At 46.8% G+C, this 21,593-nt stretch overlaps 1 protein-coding gene across 1 annotated transcript in view; it reads right to left on the bottom strand.

The window, feature by feature from the left end:
* Nucleotides 1-19,948, bottom strand: part of Cpxm2 (carboxypeptidase X, M14 family member 2) — a 127,839-nt gene extending 107,891 nt beyond the window's left edge. Inside the window, 2 exon segments of the mRNA XM_059250552.1 lie at nt 9,412-9,510; nt 19,514-19,948. Coding sequence (XP_059106535.1) covers nt 9,412-9,510; nt 19,514-19,829 — 415 coding nt within the window. The 5' untranslated portion in view covers nt 19,830-19,948.
* Between the last annotated feature and the right edge of the window lie 1,645 nt (nt 19,949-21,593).

Below are 21,593 nucleotides of genomic sequence, written 5' to 3'. Positions count from 1 at the left end.
TTCACCTTGGATGTCCAGCTCAGTGGCTGCTTTATCTGGAAAGCCTCCCATACTCCATTCCCAACCACTCCACTCTCCCTATTCACCCTGCCTTGGAGCCAAAATCCTCCTGAAAGCCCCGCCACCTCAGATAGATTAGTCTACCTCCCTGGAGAGGCTGGGAGCCTCGATCACAAGCCAAAATGAGTTTCCATCACAGGATCCCTGACATCTAACTAATACTTCCCAAACACATGAGTATCAGAAGCTGTTGTGACTGATAATCACTGTCTATGAGTCATCATGGGAAATTCATATTTTTCCTCATACATTGCTAATAAAGACCTTAGAAGGTAATTACTAGTTCAAAACAAACTGCTTGTCACTACATCCATGGTCTGCCTACACTATTATTTACTTCACATTTCTATTTTATCAAATAATTTCAGCGGCAATACAGGAATACAAGAGGAGACTCTATCAGTAGAAGATAGAAATAAATGTTTTCAAGACCTTAGGGAAGGCAAAAATCAAATTAAACATGATGGAAAGGCACCAGCCACCCAAGAAAAGATTAAGGATTGGTTTGTTTTAGGTTTAAGAACATCTGTCATTCAAAAGACATCCTTGGTAGAGTGAAAAGCTAAGGCAGTTACCTGACAAGAGCAAACCAGCCAGCCAAGCCTTCCCATCAATGAGAAGAATGGCAGGAAAACCGTGACCTAAGTGGAGCTGAACAAAGTGAGTCATTCTAACGGTGAAGAAGCATTAACCATTAGTCACCAGGAAAACACATAGTCAGACCACATCAAAACAGCAGCATATGTCACCAACATGGATGAAACAGAACTTGACAAGACCAAATGTGGGCTTTGAAGGAAGAAAAGCTACTGCTGGTGGGAATGTTGATGGTCATAATCAACTTGGAAAATTCTCTGCCAGTTCTCTGTGTGTGCGGTGTTACATGTGGGCATGTTCGCGTGTGCATGTGCATGCATGTAAGCTTGTGTGCCCGTGCGGATGGAGGCTGGAGGTCAAGGCGTGGTGTTTTCTCCCGTTGCTTCTCTCTTATTTTGTCTTTAGAAAGTCTCTCATTTAACCTGTGGGTCATCAATTTGGCTAGACTGGCTGGCCAGTGCGTCAAAGATCCTCCTGCCATCTCCTCCCCTGTGCTGGGGTTATAGGTGTGTGTCTCTATGCCCAGCACTTTTCTTTCCAACATGGACATCCAAACTCAGGTCCTCATGCTTGTGCAACAAGCACTTTACCAACTGAGCCATGTCCTCAGGCCCCTCCTACCAGTCCTTATCCAAGATACCCACTCCCTATGATCGAGCAGCTCTACCGGAGGTACACACCAAAAGAATCACAAAAAAAAAAAAAAAAAATGATCCCAAATGCACTCTGTAATCGCCAAAAGGTCAAATCCACATCAATACCTGTCAATGGGAGGATGAGTACACAGGCCACGGTATACAGTCCTGCTGTGGAATACTACAGACCCATGAAGATAAACAAGCCACAGTGTTTGTAGCAGCATGAATGAGCCTCACAAATATGATAACCAGAGAAGGAAATCAGAGTGTACGGCACCCGTCCACCAATATTACCAAGTTCAAAACCGTGCCTGTCACCTCTGATCACAGCAGTGTTTAAGGAGAGGCAAGGAGATTGACTGGCTGGGGGCCAGAGCTGACATCAGAGGTTCTAGCACAATCTTCTTCTTGTAAAGAGCAGTGGCAATGATGCATTTTCACACTGCGTGGTGTCCATGACAACACAAATCAATGTGTGGGGATTACACACGCCAATGAGTTATATCCTTACATTCCCATAGATTTCTCTCCACACGTTAGCCTTCAATAATATTTTAATGGGCTTAGCTTTGCCTAACTACTACATCATAAAAACACCAAACCAGATCCAATTCAGAAGGAATAAAAGAGATCTATGCCGAACATAAAAAAGTCAGTCTCCAAGGTAACATAGCATAAGATTTCGTGTATCTCGTTGTCTTACAACTACAACCTCATGGAGAACAGAGCTACATTACCAGGAACTAGGGCTTGAACATGGGCAGGGGAGTTTCTCTAAAGAATAGCACAAAGAACCTCTGATGGGACAGGAGTGTTTCAAGAAACCACACATAATATAGCTGCACAGTCCTGCACACACACACACACACACATACACAAACACATACACACACACACACACACACACACACACACACACACACACACACACACAGCTGGCAGAATCTGAATATGGTCTGTCCTTGTCCAAGTCAGTTTCTTGACTCTATTACTTCACTACAGTCATGTAAAAACATCAGCACTGGGTACAGGGAGAATGAAAGGTAAGTCAGACCCTTCTCTCAATTTTTTGTTTGTTTGTTTGCAACTTCTTAGGAATCTACAGTTATTTGAAATTAAAAACAAAAACAAAAAACTTTTTCTTAAAGGAGATTTTAAAAGATAAAACTTCCTTAGAATGACTTGATGTAACCCACAAAACTATCCATTGCTCGGAAGTGTCTTAGACTTCAGGGAATTCTGGTTGAAAATTCTGTAACCACTCCCAAGCCTGCCCTAGAAGCCCAAGACTCAAGAAAGGAAACCTACTTGAACCTAACACCAGATGTGGAAGAACATCTACCACGTGGGAATCAGATGACTACAGAAGGAGAAAATAGCTTCCACGTGGGGTGCATTCACCCCTCCCTTACTGTGTGCCGCCAGCTTTAGTCCAGCTAGAAAACTAGATACTTGGTGATACATTCTCTCGTAGCTTTCTGGAGTAGGCAGATGTCTAAATCTCCTTCCAGTCAACTCTCCACAAGGATTCTCATCATAAATTCTCAGAAAACACTGGGACAGAAATGGGAAGGTACACTATTCCAACAACAAACAAGAACAGTGGTGACCACTCAGCACATGGGCGGGTGGCCGAGGTGCAGACATTTGGTAACAGACAAAGGCTTTTACATCCTCTGCTCAGGACCAGCACACAGACACGTCTCTTCATTCTATCAGCCTGACATGATACATAGATCAACCCGAAGTCAACTAGCTTTCAACTTTGGGGAAGGGACTGGAAAGTCACAGAGCAAAAGGTGTGGGCACAAATGAGATGCGGATGTGACAAGAACTCAACCAGCCGAGTAGCGGATCATGTCCTGGGAGAGCTGACCCAACTGTTACAGCGCTTTAGTCTCATAACAGCTAAGCACACATCTGCTCTTGGGAAAGTTCTTCGAGGGTGACTTCCATCTGCCCGCATTGACTTCAGACTCTTTTAAAGGCTCTGTCACCTGCCTTCAGTGTGAACCATCTAGTCACCACCCAGTCTCTATCCTTCCCTCAGCGGAGCAACAGGAAGTCATTATTCTTTTCCTCTCAGATTCTCATCAATCCCTCCTTGAAAAACAGAATAATTCCACAGGCTAATACAGTAGCTAAGATACTCAGTGATGTAGCTCTTACTCTTATATTTTGCCCATTTCTATTAATCTTTACTTTGCCACATGGCTCATGGCTTACTGGTACCTTACATCTTCCTTGTCCTGATGGCGGCTGGCAGTGTCTCCCTGACTCAGCCTTCCACTCCCAGAATTCTTTTCCTTGTCCCGCCTATACTTCCTGCCTAGCCAATGGCCAATCAGTGATTTATTTACTGACCAATCAGCAACACACTTGACATACAGACCATCCCCACAGCACTTCCCCTTTTCTTTTCTTAAAAAGGAACGTTTTAACTTTAACATAGTAAAATTACATATAACAAAACAATTATCAAGCAAGAATTACAGTTACAATATTAAAGAAGAGATCCTATCTATCTTATATTTGTAAGTTTAAGGTTTTATATCTAACTTATCTTTTATTATAACTAAGGAAAATTGTAAGTATCTAGTCTTTAACCACATCAAAGACCTCAGAAGGATATACTACTACCTGAGAAATGGAGAAGGATATAAGCAACTTTTAGGAGTCTTGTAGGGTAGACAGAGACAGCTGGCAGCCTGGACAGTCATTCAAAGTTCTCTTGTAAAGTTGGGGCATCTGTCTTCAGCCCACAGGCCTAGAGTCTCTTATTCACTTTTCTCTGTGTCCTGTAGAATGTCTGGCAGTTTTCTCTGCAAAGCAGGAACCTGAAGGACCATTTTGTCAAGCAAAGTTCAGTGGTCACCTTTGTATGGGTCCTGCATGTCCAGTTGATCAGGCAGTCCAGGCAAGAACAGTTTCTTGCCCAAATGGCTATTTTTGTCAAGGTGAAGATAAACTCCCTATGGAGTGTCTTCGATGCCCATCCTCCTCTCTGAAGTAAATCGGTGCTGTCAGGAGCAGACATGTCTCACTGTCCAGAAAGTCTAAATTTTTAAAACATTTTAAATGCCATATTCTGTAGGTCTTTGAAGTGTTTGAAGACTACCTATCTATCTGAAATATAACTATGTATACCTAGAAGACTTAACTAACATGGCTACAAATATGATTATCATAGATGACTAATTATTAATCTATTTTTTAATTATCCATTATAATTTTAAATGAGTTACATAAACATAATACCTCAAACAAGAATAGAAATATATATACAGTATAACAAAACTAAGTTTAAACTTGTATCAATAAACTAAAATCTATAGCGATGTAAAACATTTTAAACAAGTTGTTACTCTTTAAAAGTAGGTTCATTAATCTACTCTTTCATCCTATCATATCTAAACTATCTCCTTTTTTTCTTTAGAAAGAGATTGTATTTATAATCAACCTGCTTTAAATAAAAATATTGGTTTTTCTCTGTCTCACACCAGAGGGCTCTTCTGATTTGGGACACAAGAATCTCTTAACCATTTTTTTTTTGAGCAATATGTCTGGGTTTAGAGGGGGAGTGAGCCAATTCCATCTCTAAAGCCAGCTTGGTATATTTGGGAATTTGGGCGTAGCTTCTCTTACTACTTCCTGCTGGAGGGGGGCGCTGTATCTTATGGGGACACAAAGAAAATTTTAGGATCATGGAGTAGTCCATGAGGCTGTATCGTCTGAGCCAGTTGCCTTGAAACCATTCTGGATGTTGAGTCATCTGGGCCATGGTGTCATTGGAGACCTTTCAGGGGGTCTTGGCTGGTCAAACCTGATGTATCTTAATCTGGAACAAATCCATAGTCTCTGGCTTTCTGTGGAAACAAAAGCAGAGACTCTTTTCCAAAGCAACATATCCTTATATCCAAATTTTGAAGTCAAGGTACCTTTAAAATATACATTTTGGCATAACTCAACAGCTTTTACAATCAAATGTTTTTCTGCAGTTACGAATATCAAAGAGAACATAATCCAGATTCTCTGTGTGGTAGCCATCTTTACGTGGCTTATTTTTTTATATTAGCTTGAGCCTATTGCTTTAAACTGTAGCCTTCTAAGCCTGAAACGGCACTGGCGCTGTGGCTGCTGGTTCCGCCCACTTCAGCTTCCCAACATGGCGGCGGTCCGCTTTCTGCCAGCTCTGGGAGCCATAACTCTCAGAAATAGTGGGTCTACACTTTTACCAAAGTAGCGTGTAGCCCAGAAACCTCTTTTTTTTGTTTTGTACTAGCAAAGGCTAAATCCACCACACAGTTTAATGTGCTACTTGCAGAGGCCTCATTCCCACCATACTGCAGGTCGCGCACGCTAGGAACCCACCAGTAGCTCAAACCGGCAGCTGCCGCTTATTTGAGAGAGACAATTAGGAAGCTGTTTTTAGGTCCGTTTTAGAATCTTTTTTCTAAGTTTTTAGGTGGAAACTCTTGCCACCACGTTGGACGCCATTTGTAGCTCTTACTCTTATATTTTGCCCATTTCTATTAATCTTTACTTTGCCACATGGCTCATGGCTTACTGGTACCTTACATCTTCCTTGTCCTGATGGCGGCTGGCAGTGTCTCCCTGACTCAGCCTTCCACTCCCAGAATTCTTTTCCTTGTCCCGCCTATACTTCCTGCCTAGCCAATGGCCAATCAGTGATTTATTTACTGACCAATCAGCAACACACTTGACATACAGACCATCCCCACAGCACAGTGAACTGGAGGTGTGATGGCTGCCTTTGAGGTAAGTGACACCATCCATGAGGTCAACTCAGAAAAATAATCTAGTTAGAGAGGACATCTGTGACAGAAAAGAGGAAATGCCATGTGTATAGTGTGTGAGAGTGTGTGTGTGTGTGTGTGTGTGTGTGTGTGTGTGTGTGTGTGTGAGGTATGTGGTGTGTGTGGCATGTGTATGTGGTGTGATGTGTGTGGTGTATGTGTGTGTGTGTGTGTGTGTGTGTGTGTGTGTGTGTGTAAACAGGCCTCCAAAATCTTCCTGAAATGCCTTCCACGATTTTGGTAATTTCTAATTCTGGGAAAGAAGAAATAAGATAATCCAACCCAAGCCTTCTGCTGAAGCTGCTGAGAGAAAATCTGGACAAAATATGTTTGAAAATGTGTTTGAAAGCACTCAAGAATTCACCAGATACTGAAGAACCCTCAAGTCCAGATTGGTTGGCAGAAAAACTCCAAAGTGCTCCTGAGGCTAGCACCCCAAAGCGACCTCAGCCTGGTGGTATATGTGAGCAAAGAGCAATTGCCACCACCGTCCCACCAGCAGGGGGAGGGACCCAGCACTGGAGAGGAAGCTACAACTGCCCTAGACAAAATACCCTAACAAAAGACAACTTAGAGGAGACAGGGGTCTATCTCAGCTCACTATTCTAAGTGACAGTCCATCACTCGGGAAGTCACGGTGGCAGAAACTTAAAACAATAAATCACATCACATCCACAGTCAAGTGCAGAGAGAAATGAACACATCCACATTTACTCATGCTTACTTCAATTTCTCCATTCTTACACAGTTCAGAACCCACTGCCTAGGAAATGATGCCTCCCATAGTGGGCTGTGTCTTCTCAAATCAATTACTTAATTAAAACAACTCCCCACAGACAGATCCACAGGCCAACCCAAAGCAGACAATTCCTCATTTGGGCTTTATTCCCAGGTAATGTTAGGTCAAGTTGATGATTAAAGCTAACCATCACAGATGCTAAGGGACCTGAGCCTCAGGATGAGCCCAGGAAAAACAGCCCTAGCTACATACTGTACACTCAACACATCCTTCCAAGGGACAAGGTCCTTCCAGTGGGCACCTCAGTGTTCACCTTCAGATGGAATAGACATTTAGGTCCCTAAATGACTGCAGAAGCTCATAAGAATTGATTTCTCTTCATCTTAGAGCACACTCTACTCAGAGCAGTGATATCTTTGATGGCAGGTTGTTAGTTAGAAACACAGCCTCAAACCCTGACATTGTACCTAAGGGAATGTGTAACTCCCCTGGTGACAGTCACCTCTGTGACATAGCTCTTGAGCTGATGTGGCAGCTGAGAGTGAGTCCTATGCAAATCTGTAAAATGTTGAGCTGATTTTTTTTTGTCTGCTGTCATTACTAAGCAAAAAGACAACAACCTTGGAATCTTTCATTTTAAGCTCTGTTTTGCTATACAACCCTGACCAAAGGACCCTCCCTTAATCTACAGAGTGTGGAGGAAGAGGAAGAAGAGGAGGAGGAGGAGGATGGTAGTGATACCCATAGTGATTAGCAGGGTGCCTGGAAGATCAGATACTGAGCAAAATATCTGGCAACTACATATACATTTAATAAATTGTCACTATTACTAATATTAGCAGAAAATTATCCTGAATGTTGAAGTTTAGTACAATGATAGTGACAAATAGTTAAGAATATTTATAGCTACAGCCAATGGGTCAGTGTTCCTCCATGAGTCTAGAAATAATAACATTAAACATTCTTTTTCTATAATTTTGGGGTTTGGTTTTGCTTTTTTTTGAGACAGTATCTCATATATCCCAGGCTGTCCTACAACTTTCTGTGTTGCTGAGGGTGACCTTAAATTCCCCATCATCCTGCCTCTGTTTCCCTAGTGCTGGTCTTACAGTGCTGGTTTTACAGTGCTGGTCTCACAGTGCTGGTCTCACAGTGCTGGTCTCACAATGCTGGTCTTACAGTGCTGATCTTACAGTACTGGTCTTACAGTGCTGATCTTACAGTGCTGGTCTTACAGTGCTGGTCTCACAGTGCTGATCTTACAGTGCTGGTCTTACAGTGCTGATCTTACAGTGCTGATCTTACAGTACTGATCTTACAGTGCTGATCTTACAGTGCTGGTCTTACAGTGCTGGTCTCACAGTGCTGGTCTTACAGTGCTGGTCTTACAGTGCTGGTCTTACAGTGCTGATCTTACAGTACTGATCTTACAGTGCTGATCTTACAGTGCTGGTCTTACAGTGCTGATCTTACAGTGCTGGTCTTACAGTGCTGATCTTACAGTGCTGATCTTACAGTACTGATCTTACAGTGCTGATCTTACAGTACTGATCTTACAGTGCTGATCTTACAGTGCTGGTCTTACAGTGCTGGTCTTACAGTACTGATCTTACATTGCTGGTCTTACAGTGCTGGTCTTACAGTGCTGATCTTACAGTGCTGGTCTTACAGTGCTGGTCTTACAGTGCTGGTCTTACAGTACTGATCTTACAGTGCTGATCTTACATTGCTGGTCTTGCAGTGCTGATCTTACAGTGCTGGTCTTACAGTGCTGGTCTCACAGTGCTGGTCTCACAGTACTGATCTTACAGTGCTGATCTTACATTGCTGGTCTTACAGTGCTGGTCTCACAGTGCTGGTCTCACAGTGCTGATATTACAGTGCTGGTCTTACAGTGCTGGTCTTACAGTGCTGGTCTTACAGTGCTGGTCTTACAGTGCTGATCTTACAGTGCTGGTCTTACAGTGCTGGTCTTACAGTGCTGGTCTCACAGTGCTAGTCTTACAGTGCTGATCTTCCAGCTGCACATCTGGTGTGTGCAGTGCTGGGATGAAGCCCCAGGCTTCATGCATGAGAGGCAAGCACTCTAGCAATGAAGCCATTACCCCTACCACCTACCACTGAACATACTAGGGTAAGTAATTACACATGGCTGCAAGATGGCAGGTCTAGTATTACAGATTCTGGGAATAGAAAGCTTTATCGATGCCACCAGAGATCCTGTGCTGAGTTGAGAGACAAGAAATACACAACCAAGGCTATGGGCAGCTAAGAGATCACAATGATATGGACTTCCAAGTGAGAGAGTCTAAGGGAGGGGACAGAAAACTTAGAAATGACTTGAGCAATTCAATGGGGAAAACCTCCGTGGGGCATCAATGTCCCGAGAGAACTTTGAGCTGCTGAGATGTCTGCACTCCTGCACAATAGCTAAGAATAGACACAGGTCCAGACAATACCTCTACAGGATGCATATGACCAGACAGCCATGCCAGCTGCCTGCACCCACCATGGGCAGGTGACAGAAATGGGGCAGTGACCCTCCAAGAGCTTCACTTACTCTCTCTGACATACTCATGGGCCACAGGGACACCGTGATCATCTCGGACAGCTTTCTCAAGACTCTTGCTTCTTCTATCTTTTCTGTTGCTATTTTTACCTAGAAAGAAAAAGAGAGAATGATATTGTTACACCGTGTATCAGACAAGCCTCTGAATGTGAGAACTTATGGTCCTCTCCTGCAGACAGTCGACCCCAGCTTAGCTCTCCAGCCCCAGGGCCTTGGACTCTAAGGGGTCTGTGGCTAAAGAAGAGGCTGCTCAGTACATATGGAGATAATCACCCCTCATGAGACCCATGCACAACTGCATGCTGTTAAGTATTGTAAGCCTACAAAATGCTGCTGAGGCTCCCTGAAGCACTAGGAGTAATAGCTGGAACTGGAGGCCAAAGCTGGACTTGGACATCAAAGCTAACATGTTTCCCCACGCTGAGCTCGCACACCCAACTCTCTCCAAGGCCGTGGACCTGTGGGGACCTGTGAGTCTGTTGCTCACTAACTGGGGAGTGACCTGGGAGCCTGATGTGACCCTGTTAACCTTTAAGTTTCTTCTCACTTTGTCCCCCTACCCCTGTCCTAACAACAAAGCATAAATTGTCCCCCTCATGGGTACACCCATCCCTCTACTCTCAAGCTAATTGGCTCCTTCTCATCTTGCAAGTCTCAGCTCTGGCATCATCTTAAAAACTGCCTTTCCTGATTCCTCACTTCAATCGAATCCTCCTTGGAGAGGCTCTGATAGCATCTGTCTAGAGTCAAGTTGCCACTAAGCAAAGCCTAATGCAGGGGTTTCATTGTCTAGGAAGTTCTGAGGGAAAGGAAGGGGAAGCAGGATCCAGTCAGAAAAGGAGCTAAGCAAGCCTGTCCAGCTTAGCTCATCACCTGGGGCTTTGAGGGCAGGAATGCACACAGAATGGTCCCCACTTGAGAAAGCCTCTGTACAAAAACTAGCCAACTCAGGGTTAGGGGTACAGCCTTCCAGAGAGGAGAAGAGTTTTGATCCACCCACAGTCCAGGGTGGTACTTGGGAGACAGATACAGCCAGGGTACCCCCAAGGGCACCAGCCTGACCTCTCTACCTCTTCCCCTCCTCAACAGAAGAAGGTAGCAGAGCCTGCCACACAGACAGGAAGTTAGAGCGAGGGCATAAAATGATACCTGTGAGATACTCAGGGTGCAAAAAACAGCTGTTGTCTCTACCAGGCCAGCATTATCCCAAGGCCCACATGTCACTAACACTATCCCATTTGCTAATAGCTAACAGGCTCCAAAATTTACAAGACGTGTTCACTGCAAGGTTCAAGCCTCTGAGGACAGGAAGGGCATTTTACAGCGGAGAACATAAAGGCCTAGAACAATGATTCTCAACCTTCCTAAAGCTGCAAACCTTTAATACAGTTTCTCATGCTGTGCTCCCCAACCACAAAATGATTGCATTGCTACTTTATAACTGTGATTTTGCTACCGTTATGAATCATAATGTAAACACGTGATATGTGACCCCCCCCCCCAAAGAGGTCTCAACTCACAGGCTAAGAACCTAGAGTGAGGAAGAGGACTTCCCAAGGTCACTGACAGCCAGGAGGTAACAGTGCTAGTGACCAGCTCCAAAAGGCCCTCCCTGCCAGCACCAAGGCTGCTGCCATAGACCCTTCCTCCCCCAGAACAAGGAAGGCACCATATGGTCTGTACAGATGAAAGAAGAAAGAGAAGGGGAAATGGTGTTCGGAGAAGGAGCCAGAATCCAATCAGCATCTCCATCTGGGCCGCGTGACAGTGCAGAATTCCTTAAAAGTAGCGCACTGCACCACTAATGCTGGCCACATGTTCTATTCTGGTGCACCACGATAAATATAATTCCTCTGGCTTAATAGAAAACTGTTTTTCCCCTTGCTGCACAAGGAGCTTACAGTAGCAATGCCCCACCACCACCACACACACCCCGAACTGAAAAGCCTTTGCTTCCCTGCAGTCTCTGCTTCCCCAGGAAATTCCAGGCCACAGAGCTCTGCACTCCCCCTGAAGGGGGGAGCTGACCCAGGGCTCAGGCAGCTCTTGCCTGTTTCATGGTAAGGAACCCATGGCAGGAGGGTTCCACATGAGGTTCTCTCAGTAGCTCCCCAGAAATGCAACCCAAAAGTCTCTCTCCTCCTGCAGGTGTTAGGAAAGGGGTGTGTGTGTGTGTGTGTGTGTGTGTGTGTGTGTGTGTGTGTGTCCACTTGTGTGTGCATGTGTGGGAGTACACAAGCAGCTTTGTATGCGTGCATGTTGACATCAGAGGACAGCCTCAGTTGTTCTGCACCGGCCATTTTTTTTCCAATTTTAAACAGCGTCTCTCACTCACCTGGAGCTTGCCAAGCAGGCTGGGCTGCCTGGCCAACAGTCCCAGGGAGCCTCCTGTCTCTGCTTCCCCAGGGGATTATTTTAATTATTATTTTAACTTGAGACCTGATCTGGATCTGACCAGAAAGCCTCCTTCCTGCCTTAGGACTGGTTTTCGTGGTGTCAGACAGCATTATGAAGCTTCCAGGGAGGGAAGCAAACGAAAGTCCTCCCCAGCTGTGATGCCTGTGGTCCGCAGTGAAGTCCAGCATGGCATGGTAGCCCTAAGGGCGCGACAGTGGCACACACGCTCTGGCAGTAACTAACCACTCTCTAATCAGACTTAAAGTTCACTCATGCCTGGTCCTGGAAACCTAGCTAGCCACTCAGGGCAGTGAAGACATGGATCTTGGAGGAGAACCTACATCCAGCTCTTTATTAAACCAGCATAATCTCTAACTACATTCTAAACATTTATTCTTATCCCCATAGATAAGTGCAGTCCTCACCCCTCGCCAAGGAAACTTCTCTTTGCAACAGATAAAGACTATTACAGGAAACCACCACCTATCAAAATGCAGAGGACAAGAGAGCATGTGGCGCCCTGTCCCAACTGATGCATCTACTGCATAATTCCTGCACCTAAGGTTCATGGATCGTTGCAAAAAAGGAGGGAGAAACAGTGTAAGAGCCAGAGGAGCAGGACACCTCCCAGGACTGTGTCTCCTAGAAATGTGAGACAGGCTGTCTCCATGAAGTCTTAGCAACAGAGTAGCCCAAACAATTCCTGAACAGTGGCAATGGCAGTGGATATTCTGACATGAAAGGGAAAAAGTTCAAGGGGACTCAATCCTAGACACAGTACTATGGGCAACTAGGGAATGCTGAGAGCAGGAGAAATGGTTTCCCAGTGAAGAGCATCCCAACTGGTTATCTAATACCAAGTGTGAGCCCTGAGATCATGTACGTACAGGTAACATTGTAGGAATTGAGCAGGTTGTAGTTACGCATTTAGGAATATATATCTATATATCTATACATACATATATATAGTGTATATACAATTAAAGAAAAAGGCCATGAAGTTGAGAGAAAGCAAGGGGGTGCATGAGAGGGATTGGAGGGAGGAAAGAGAGAGGAGAAATTATGTAATTATATTACAGTGTCAAAAAATATAATAAAAAAAGAAGTCCCTGCTCTATACAGATAGGAGCAGGAAAGGGACAAAGAGGGGACAGCCTGCTGTGCCCTTTTCCAATTCTGAGGATAGTCAGTGTCAGAGGAAACAGAATATGGAGTGGAAGTTCATTGTCTCTAAGGAAATATCCCAGGACTAGCAGCAGGCAGGCAGGTGCATGGAGGTGAGTGTGGGCCCTCTGTAGGCTCTGCAGGTACCCGGAGCACCTATCTGCCTGGGTTTGGGTTCTGCCAAGAACAAGCTGAGGTAAGCAGACATGTGCTGCAGGACTGTACCTGGGAGATGACTGCATGCAGCTTGAGGGAAAGGGGCTACGAGGAGAAAAGGGATGCCAACAACCCAGGGGCATTGTCTGTCGGGGTCTGTAGGACACCACCTGGCAGGTGCTCCAGGAGCAGGGAAAAGGTAACACAAAACCGCCCCACCCACCCCTGTCAGAACCAAGGGGGCCACACCCATCTAACCTCACACCTCAACAGGGAGTATGAGTGTTATTGACACAATCCTCCATGGAGGAACCAAGGCTTGGAAAGTCACATGTGCCCGTAAGGAGCACAGTTCTGTCCCTAGCTTTCTCTGAATCCTCAACCGGCTTACCAGGGAGCATTGCACATGCTTTGCATGGCGTATATAGTATATCCAAATCTATGGCATCAGAAGCTGATTAACACATGAAGGTAGGTATTCTTTGCCATGTTAGCCACCCATCATCTCCAGTGAGATGGAGGCCAGCCACTGAGGGATACTAACCCTTCCCACAGCCAGTCAAAGAAACCTAACTCAAAGATTTCACAATCCAAGTGGCAGCTGCATGAACAGTGACCTGAGAGGGTCTCAGAGGACAGAACCTGTCACTGCTGGGTGACACTAAGTTAGCACTTGTCTTCCTAGCCCCTTGGGACATGCAAAGGAGGCCTCACCACAAAATGCAGGCTCTGGAGCTAAAACTGGTTTTGTCCCAAGTCTGAATGAAGCACGGTCACCTTGAGACTTGGCAGTCACAGACATAAGAGGTAGATGGGGGAAATGCCACAACTGTTTTAAAACTACAGCATGCAATCTGGCCTCCTCCACCCCTGTAGGGTCTCCACCGTCTCTCATCCAGGCAAAACCCTAATTTCCGGAGCCATGGGCACAGGCAGGAGGAGCAGGCCAGCGGTGAGTTAGCTTTGGAAAGGGTTCTGGAAAGGGTAGCAGTGCCTCAGAAAGCAATGCTTTCTCCGCCCCCCCCCCCCCCGCCCCCAATCCATCCTTTTCCTTGGAGCTTTGCAGGGAGGTGACTTGGATGAAATGCTTCAGGTCTGGTACTAAAGCAAGTAGGCAGCCATCAAGGCTTTCTTGTTCTTTAAGTATGCCAATGACACTCCCTGGGTTTATTAAAAACACTACTGAAATATTGACAAATACCTCCTCCTCACACTTAAGTTTTGCCCAAGTTAGGACATTCCTAACAAAGGCCCGGCTGCTCCGACCCAACAAGAGACCAGGCCAAGCTTTGCAGGAAAGCCCTTTCCACCAACCAGCAACAGCTCACCCAGAAAGAGCTTTGTTTACCAGCAAATAGGCACAAATCGCCACCTTTTTTATTTCCCCTGATAGCCGGGACACAACACATACTAAACACAAACTGAATGATTCCGGACATAGACCTACAAACAAAAAATGGCTCCCTCCACATTCAGCACGTCCCAGAGGGACTAGCTCCGGACTAGGGGATCCATGTGGGTTTGTTCAGATCCAAACAGTGGTACATTCTAGCCGGTGCCTGGAAATGGTACAGACAAAGGAGTCAGTGGGAAATCAGATTGGAAGCCACCATATTTGAGTCCTCTCCTAAGCCAAGGAGGGGAGAAAACAATATTCAAATCCCTTATTCCCAGCCTTGTTTGTTTCTTTCTGCCATGTGGGTGGAAAAGGCAGGTGAATTATGCAACTGTGGTCTATCAGCTGGCTACATCTCATCCTCTAAAAGGAGCGTGGCCACAATTCAAAGGCAACCCAAAATAAGCACACCCTACATCCACTGGCATGACCCCCGTGGAGCTGTTATCTTACTCTTCATGCTGGATAATGAAAACTAGAGACCTGAGGCTCACTCCTGGGACCACAAAGCATTCCAACTGCAGAAACTGTGGAATTCAACCAGAAACAGCTGAATAAATAGAGTTAGAAGGAGGTTGTCGATGAAGAAGAATATTCTAGCAATCAGCACTGCCCATCCAATGAGTAGATGGCTTTGAAGTGGGGAGACCTCATCTGGGGAGGGGTGGAGCAGAGGCTGGGCAGCCATTGTCTGAACCCTGCAGTGGACAGGAATTTGCATTGTGACCATTTATTTTCCTAGTTCTAAGATTCTGGGATAAACTGATGCTTACGAAAGGCCTCAGACAAGGATTCCATGGTCCTATATCCTGGTGGACCCATACACACGCAAGCACACATGTGCATACGCATACATAAGCATGAACGCATGCCGGGCAGGGGTGGCACACGCCTTTAATCCCAGCACTCGGGAGGCAGAGGCAGGCGGATCTCTGTGAGTTCGAGGCCAGCCTGGTCTACAGAGCGAGATCCAGAAAAGGCACAAAGCTACACAGGGAAACCCTGTCTCAAAAAACCAAAAAAAAAAAAAAAAAAAAAAAAAGGTATGCATGCATGCACATACACATGCATGCGTGGAGAAACTACTGAAATTCATATACACACAAACATGCATATATACATACATATACAAATGCATGGAGAAACTTCTGAAATATAATATTACAATCTAATTCACAGTACGTATAACATTCTATATCATGGTTTTGATACCCAGTGGTAATTCTCAGCCCCCTGCAGATGGCTGGCAATGTCTAGAGGCATTTCTGTTTGTGAGGGCTGAGAGGAAGTTCCTGTAGTAGTTCATGGGTCAAAAGTGTACATCCTACAACATACAGGACCCAACCCCCCACCCCACCCCCGCCTCCCAGCACATGTATACTCAGTCCAAAGTGCTGGAAGTGTCAGGGTTGGGGAACCTACACTAGAGTTACCTAAGATTTCCCACTGATGGAACTGAGGGGTGGGTCATGGGACCTCATGATAATATTTCTGTAAGTTCCTATGAGTCTATAATTATTCTAAACCAAACTTTCAGTAAACGCTTTTCATTGTTCTCTTCCATTCAGTACAATGGGGCCCTTCTCCATTGAAAATGAAATACTGCTTAAGCGTCCCTGATTCAAGTTCTTGGGAATGAAAGCACTTCAGATTTCACGGTTTTCCCCAACCATGGAATTAATCTATGTGTCATATACACCACACACATAGCCTGGAGGTAGCTTTGAGTTAAAGCAAAGCTTCATGGTGCATAATCACCATGAGTGTACTGGTGTTCAAAGGGCTCAGATTTTTAAGCATTTCAAGTTTTAGCTTTTCAGAGTAGGTGTTTCTGGTTTGCCTTCTGTTGCCATTACCAAAAGCACCTTGGGGAAGAAAGGATTGATTTTTAACTTACAGGCTACAGTTCATCATCAGGGAGAGCTAGGGAAAGAGTTCAAGGCAGGAGCTTGAAGCAGAGACCACAGGGGAAGGCCGTTTACTGGCTTTCTTAGCTACCGTCCTTACATAGCCCAGGACCACCTGCCTAAGGAAAATACCACCCACAGTGGGCCGGGTCCTCCTACACCCATTAGCAATCAAGAAAGTCCCCCACAGACGTCCCCACAGAGCAATCTGATGGAGGTGATTATTCAACTGAGGTTCCTGCTTCTCAGGTGTGTCAAGCTGACAATCAACCATCAAGGAGGATGCTCACTGCTACCCCCAGTTGGCCAAAGGATTCCATTCTCCAAGCCACCTCCCTAGATATCAGCACATGGCATCCACAGGGCATTTCTCTGGTTGCCAAGGATCAAAGCCAAACCAAATAGCCTTTGCACCAGCCTCCTCAGGGATCCACCCATATGCCCTATTAGTGCCCACCACACACGCTTTTCCCGTTTCTCCTTTATCAACTCCTACTTCTATGCTCCCAAGAGCTAAGTGGAAAGCATTTCACTGTCTCCAAATGTGATACCCAAGTCAGTTCTCTGCTCTCACCTATCTCTCAGTCTTACCCTCTGCTCCCACCCCAGTGCCTACCCTGTCCTGGAACCCAGCATTCAATAGCCATGCAGTAAATTCCAGAAGTTTGCATCTAACACCTCAGACAAGATCCCCAGGTTCCCTCCTCTCAAGCACATTCCTAAGATTGGCAACCTGTTCATAAAATAGCCCACCACACAGAACAGTGCCTCTGTGACACCGTGAACATCATGTATACCACGCCACCACTTAAGGTGAGATAGAATCATCTCTCTGTGCAACTGAAGTGGACAAATTCTTCTGAGTCCCCCAATCAAGATCATTTTAATTTAATCTCTCCTCTTCTACATGGAGTCCACAGTTGAAAGTTTTATTGAACACACACACACACACAAGCATGCATGCCACACTGGGTGGGGGGGAGTGGAGGGAGAAAGAGAGGTATTAGTTTAAACTATTTGATGAATGTCACACTTGTCCTATCTGGGGAAGCTCTAAGACACCCCATCTGATTCGTTAGGAAAATGGCTAAAACAGCGATAAGCCAGGAAGCAGCTCCCCAAAGGCCTCTGAGCCTGATTCTGGTGCTTCAGGATGTGTCTTGCATTTGCAGACAGGACTCGGGTGGCTAACTACTCACCAGGAACAGTTAACTTTCTTTGGTCCCCGGCCAACCTTTCTCTGCAAGGTGGCTTTCCAAAAGCAAATGACCCTTTTGTACAAACCAGATGATACTTGACTTCTCCTTCAGAGACCCCATTCCAAGGCTGATAACCACCAATGCTCCAGAAGGAAGGAGAACCACTTCTGGGCTGTAATAGCTGAGCCCCCAGACACATAAGCTGGGGACACTACTGAGGCTGGGCTGTGACTTTCTGAGCTCTCAGGAAAGACTGTAACTGGTCACGACTGAGAGTACCCAAACAGAGGCAGCTCACTGATCAGGCCTAGTTGGCCATCTCCCCCTGGGAAGCACTGGCTTCATCCTTCTACTTATTTTCCTGACATTCCGTGTTCAATACAACTCTCAGCACACCTGTGATTATTTCCCCAAAGTCTCACAATTTTGGTGAGGTCCTTGGAGGAGGGACCAGGTTGCCTTATGTTCTCGGTCCCTAGGGCACACTACAGCATGCTGTGAAAGGCTTTGGCTTCATCAGACACAGGAAAATGCGATGGCAGACACTGTTCTTTCTATCTGCAGGTGAAGCAGCGGAGGCCAAAAAGTGGTACTCAAGTTCTAGGTCCCCAAACAGCAAGCCTAAGACCTGGCTGACAAGGTGGGCTTTCAATGCTCCCAAGCAGGACAGTGACAAAATAAGTTACTTCCCCTGTTTGAACTTAAAGCTTCTCATCTGTAACATAACAAGGGTAACTATTTTCCTCAGCCACGAAGACAACTTAACGAGACCAGTGGACACTACCAAAGTCAGTGTCTTATCCCCACCCTTTGATGCCAAGTCACTGCAGCTTTCTACATCTTAATCCCTGTTACCTGGCCCCCCAAAAAATTTGGGAAGCCCCTATGGTCCTATACTGTCAATGGCACATGGCAGGGATTCAGCCATATACAAAGGTGGTACTCAAATGGGACCAGCCCCTCAAGAGTGTTTGCATCTTCCCTTGCCACCCTGGTTGATGACTTTGATATCTGTTAACCAAATGAAAACCACTTCTGAGCTCAGAGCTCTGTGACCTAGCACATGACTCTCTTTTCAGGCAAAGACCCTGCAAGGCCGTAGAATTTGGTCACTGTCCTGCTGGCTCCGCATGGCTGAAATAGTAGGAACATAACTCCTACACCAAGCAATCACGATCTGAAACAATTCAGAGAAAGTCCTCTTCACAGGTTTTGTGATAATGGCTGGACCAGAAGAAAGTGAAGACAGATTTTAATTAAATCTCTTAAGGAAAAGGAGATGGGCACAAAGGATGAATCGCTCACCCCAGGCTGCCAGTCACTCAGAACTTTCCAGGGCTCCTGTAGTCTGCCCTTTCCAAGAAGGCAGAATCTTGGCTGCTACAAAGACCAAGAGTGGTCCAAAGTCTCCAGCTGGGATTGTGCCATCCTGTGCATAGTGGATTCAAGGGGCCCCTGACAGGGGTATAGAGGGAACTGAGAAGGGGCACTGCCTGAATAAAGGTCACTGACCAAGCCTTGCCAAGACCATCTGCCAAATAACACCAGCCAGTCACATGCCGACTGATTGAAATCATTCTGAAGAAAACGCCTCTGAAGATTGAAGATCTAAACAGAGCAGGAAGAAGCAATAGACACCTCTTGGGACACCGGGGCCAGCTCCCCAGGCAGTTTTCTCAAAGTGCACAATTCTGTTTCTGCCTGAGGAGGCAGGGAGAGAAAGCTGGGCTTAGCTTAGATGCAGTCTCTAGTGAGTAGCCAGCACCACAGGATTTTGGCTGGGATCACTCAGGGAGACGTACTGGGAAGCCAGGTGTCCCCTGGAATGCGGCGATCACGGGCGCCCCCTCGGGCCGCCCGATGCAAAAAGTTACCTGGTGGAGGCGTCTCTGCAACCACCTTCTCCCTCTTAGGAACCTTCTTGGGCTTGGCGGCCTTCTTGGGCGGCCTGGGCTCCTGTTGGTGCTGCTCCTGCTGCTCCTGCGTCTCCACCCCGAGGCCCTCATGCAGTGGAGGCGAGAAGAGATCCGGCTCCCGCTCCGGATGCTCATAGTAGCGACCCCGTCTCCAGAGCTCCTGGCCATAGTAGTCAGGCTCCTCGAAGGCTGCGCCCTGTGCTCTGACCCCAGCCAAGGCCACCGCCACAAGTGCCAGGGCCAGCGCCCGGGAGGCGGCCCCTGGACAGGCCATGCCCACTCGGCCCCTCGTTCTGGGCTGGGTCCAGGATCCCGGGAGCGACCGGGCTAAAGATGACCGCTGTGGCTCGGGACAGGGGAGCGGGCGCTGCAGCGGGTGCAGATGCGGCCGGCCCTGGCGGGTGGGACAGGCCAGACGGGCGGGGCTGGGCCGGAGCTGGGCGGGCAGGGGCGCGCCCAGGAGAGGCGAGGCGCCGGCAGACCCGCCCTCCTTCCTGCCGGGGCCTCCCCAGCAGGTGTTGGACGACCATTCATTCCAGGACTGTAACCAGCCTTCCTTGTCTTTCCCATTCTGTCCTGCTGGGCACCCCTTCTCAGATGTGGGGCATGCTGATCTTGGGAGGGAACTTCGGGGCTGCCTTCCACTACTTCTTTTTGCAGGGCATATCTAAGACTGGCCTGAAATCCTGAGGTGAAGAACCAGCAGGCTTCCCACCTGTCTTGCTGCCCCCAGCCTAGGCAGGAACCCCAGGTTCCCTGGATGAAGTTCCTTGAGAGCAGGGCCTAAGGGCCTGGGTACCCCTCCAGAGTGTTTCTGTTGGAGAGAATGGGGCCAGCCAAAGATCACTATTTCATAAGTTACAAAAGGGCATTCAGCTCTTTCAAAGATCAGGCCTGTCTGGAGAAACCCGGTGTCGCTTCTCTTTGATAACGTGCCCCCACCTTTGGACAACATGCCTTAGTTCTTTTTTCTCAGTCTTCTCTTAGTGGAGTGGAAGCTAGTGGCCCCAGCTTCTCTCCAGGCTGGGATGCTGGGGACTCGGGGTCTGCAGCAATATTCTATGACTCCTCTAAGTGATCGAGACGGGTTTAAAACAAGAGACTTACTGACTCATAGGTTAAGTGTCTGAGGCAGCAGCACCAGGCTGAAGTCAAGGCGTGAGGTGGTGGGAGCTGAGAGACTCATTAGAGTTTTGGAAGGGAAATGGCTTTCATAGCCACTCAGTGTGTGGCTGAAGACAGGTCCTAGCAGCAGTACTCATGGCTTCCATATATCCATTGGCTTTTAGCCGAGACCGCTTTGCAGGCAGCCTCCTGCTTTGTGTGCCTGCCAGGGCCTGCCTCTGGGTCTTTCTTTGCAGCCTGCTTCATCTCTGAGTCAGTATTCACAGGTCAAATCTAAGCTATAACTTCAAATCACTCCTATCTTTTCTACCTCCAGTTTCTATTGCTGCAACAGAACACCATGACCAAAAAGCAAGTTGAGGAGGAAAGGTTTTATTCAGCTTACACTTGCACTGCACTGTCCATGATTGATGGAAGTCAAGACAGGAACTCAAACAGGAAAGATCCTGACGGCAGGAGCTGATGCAGAGGCCATGGAGGGGGTGCTGCTTACTGGCTTGCTTTCCATGGCTTACTCTGTCTGCCTTCCTATAGAACCCAGGACCACCAGCTCAGGGACAGCACCACCCTCAACTGATGAGGGAGAGCTGCGCCCTCCCTCATCAATCACTAATTAAGAAAACACCTTACAGCAAGAACTTACAGAGGCCTTTTCTCAATTGAGGTTCCCTCCTTTCAGATAACTCTAGCTTGTGTCAAGTTGGCATAAGACTAGCCAGCATAAATAGTCTCCACTTTTAAGAGTTCATGGGATTAGATGAGTCTCTGAGATGATCCAAGACTGGTCAACTGTCATCAGTCTACTCTGCTCACCTAACTCACAGGTTCTAAGGATTCAGTAGAGATGCCGGGGGGGGGGGGGGCACAGTGCCTGCCAGCCACAAGAACAACTAGCCCTCAAGTCTGTCCGTTT

Source organism: Peromyscus eremicus, chromosome 1 (assembly GCF_949786415.1).
Source record: "Peromyscus eremicus chromosome 1, PerEre_H2_v1, whole genome shotgun sequence".
Taxonomy (NCBI): Eukaryota; Metazoa; Chordata; class Mammalia; order Rodentia; family Cricetidae; genus Peromyscus; species Peromyscus eremicus.
The sequence above is the reverse complement of the archived record's forward strand: the minus strand, read 5'-3'. Positions and strand labels throughout refer to the sequence as shown.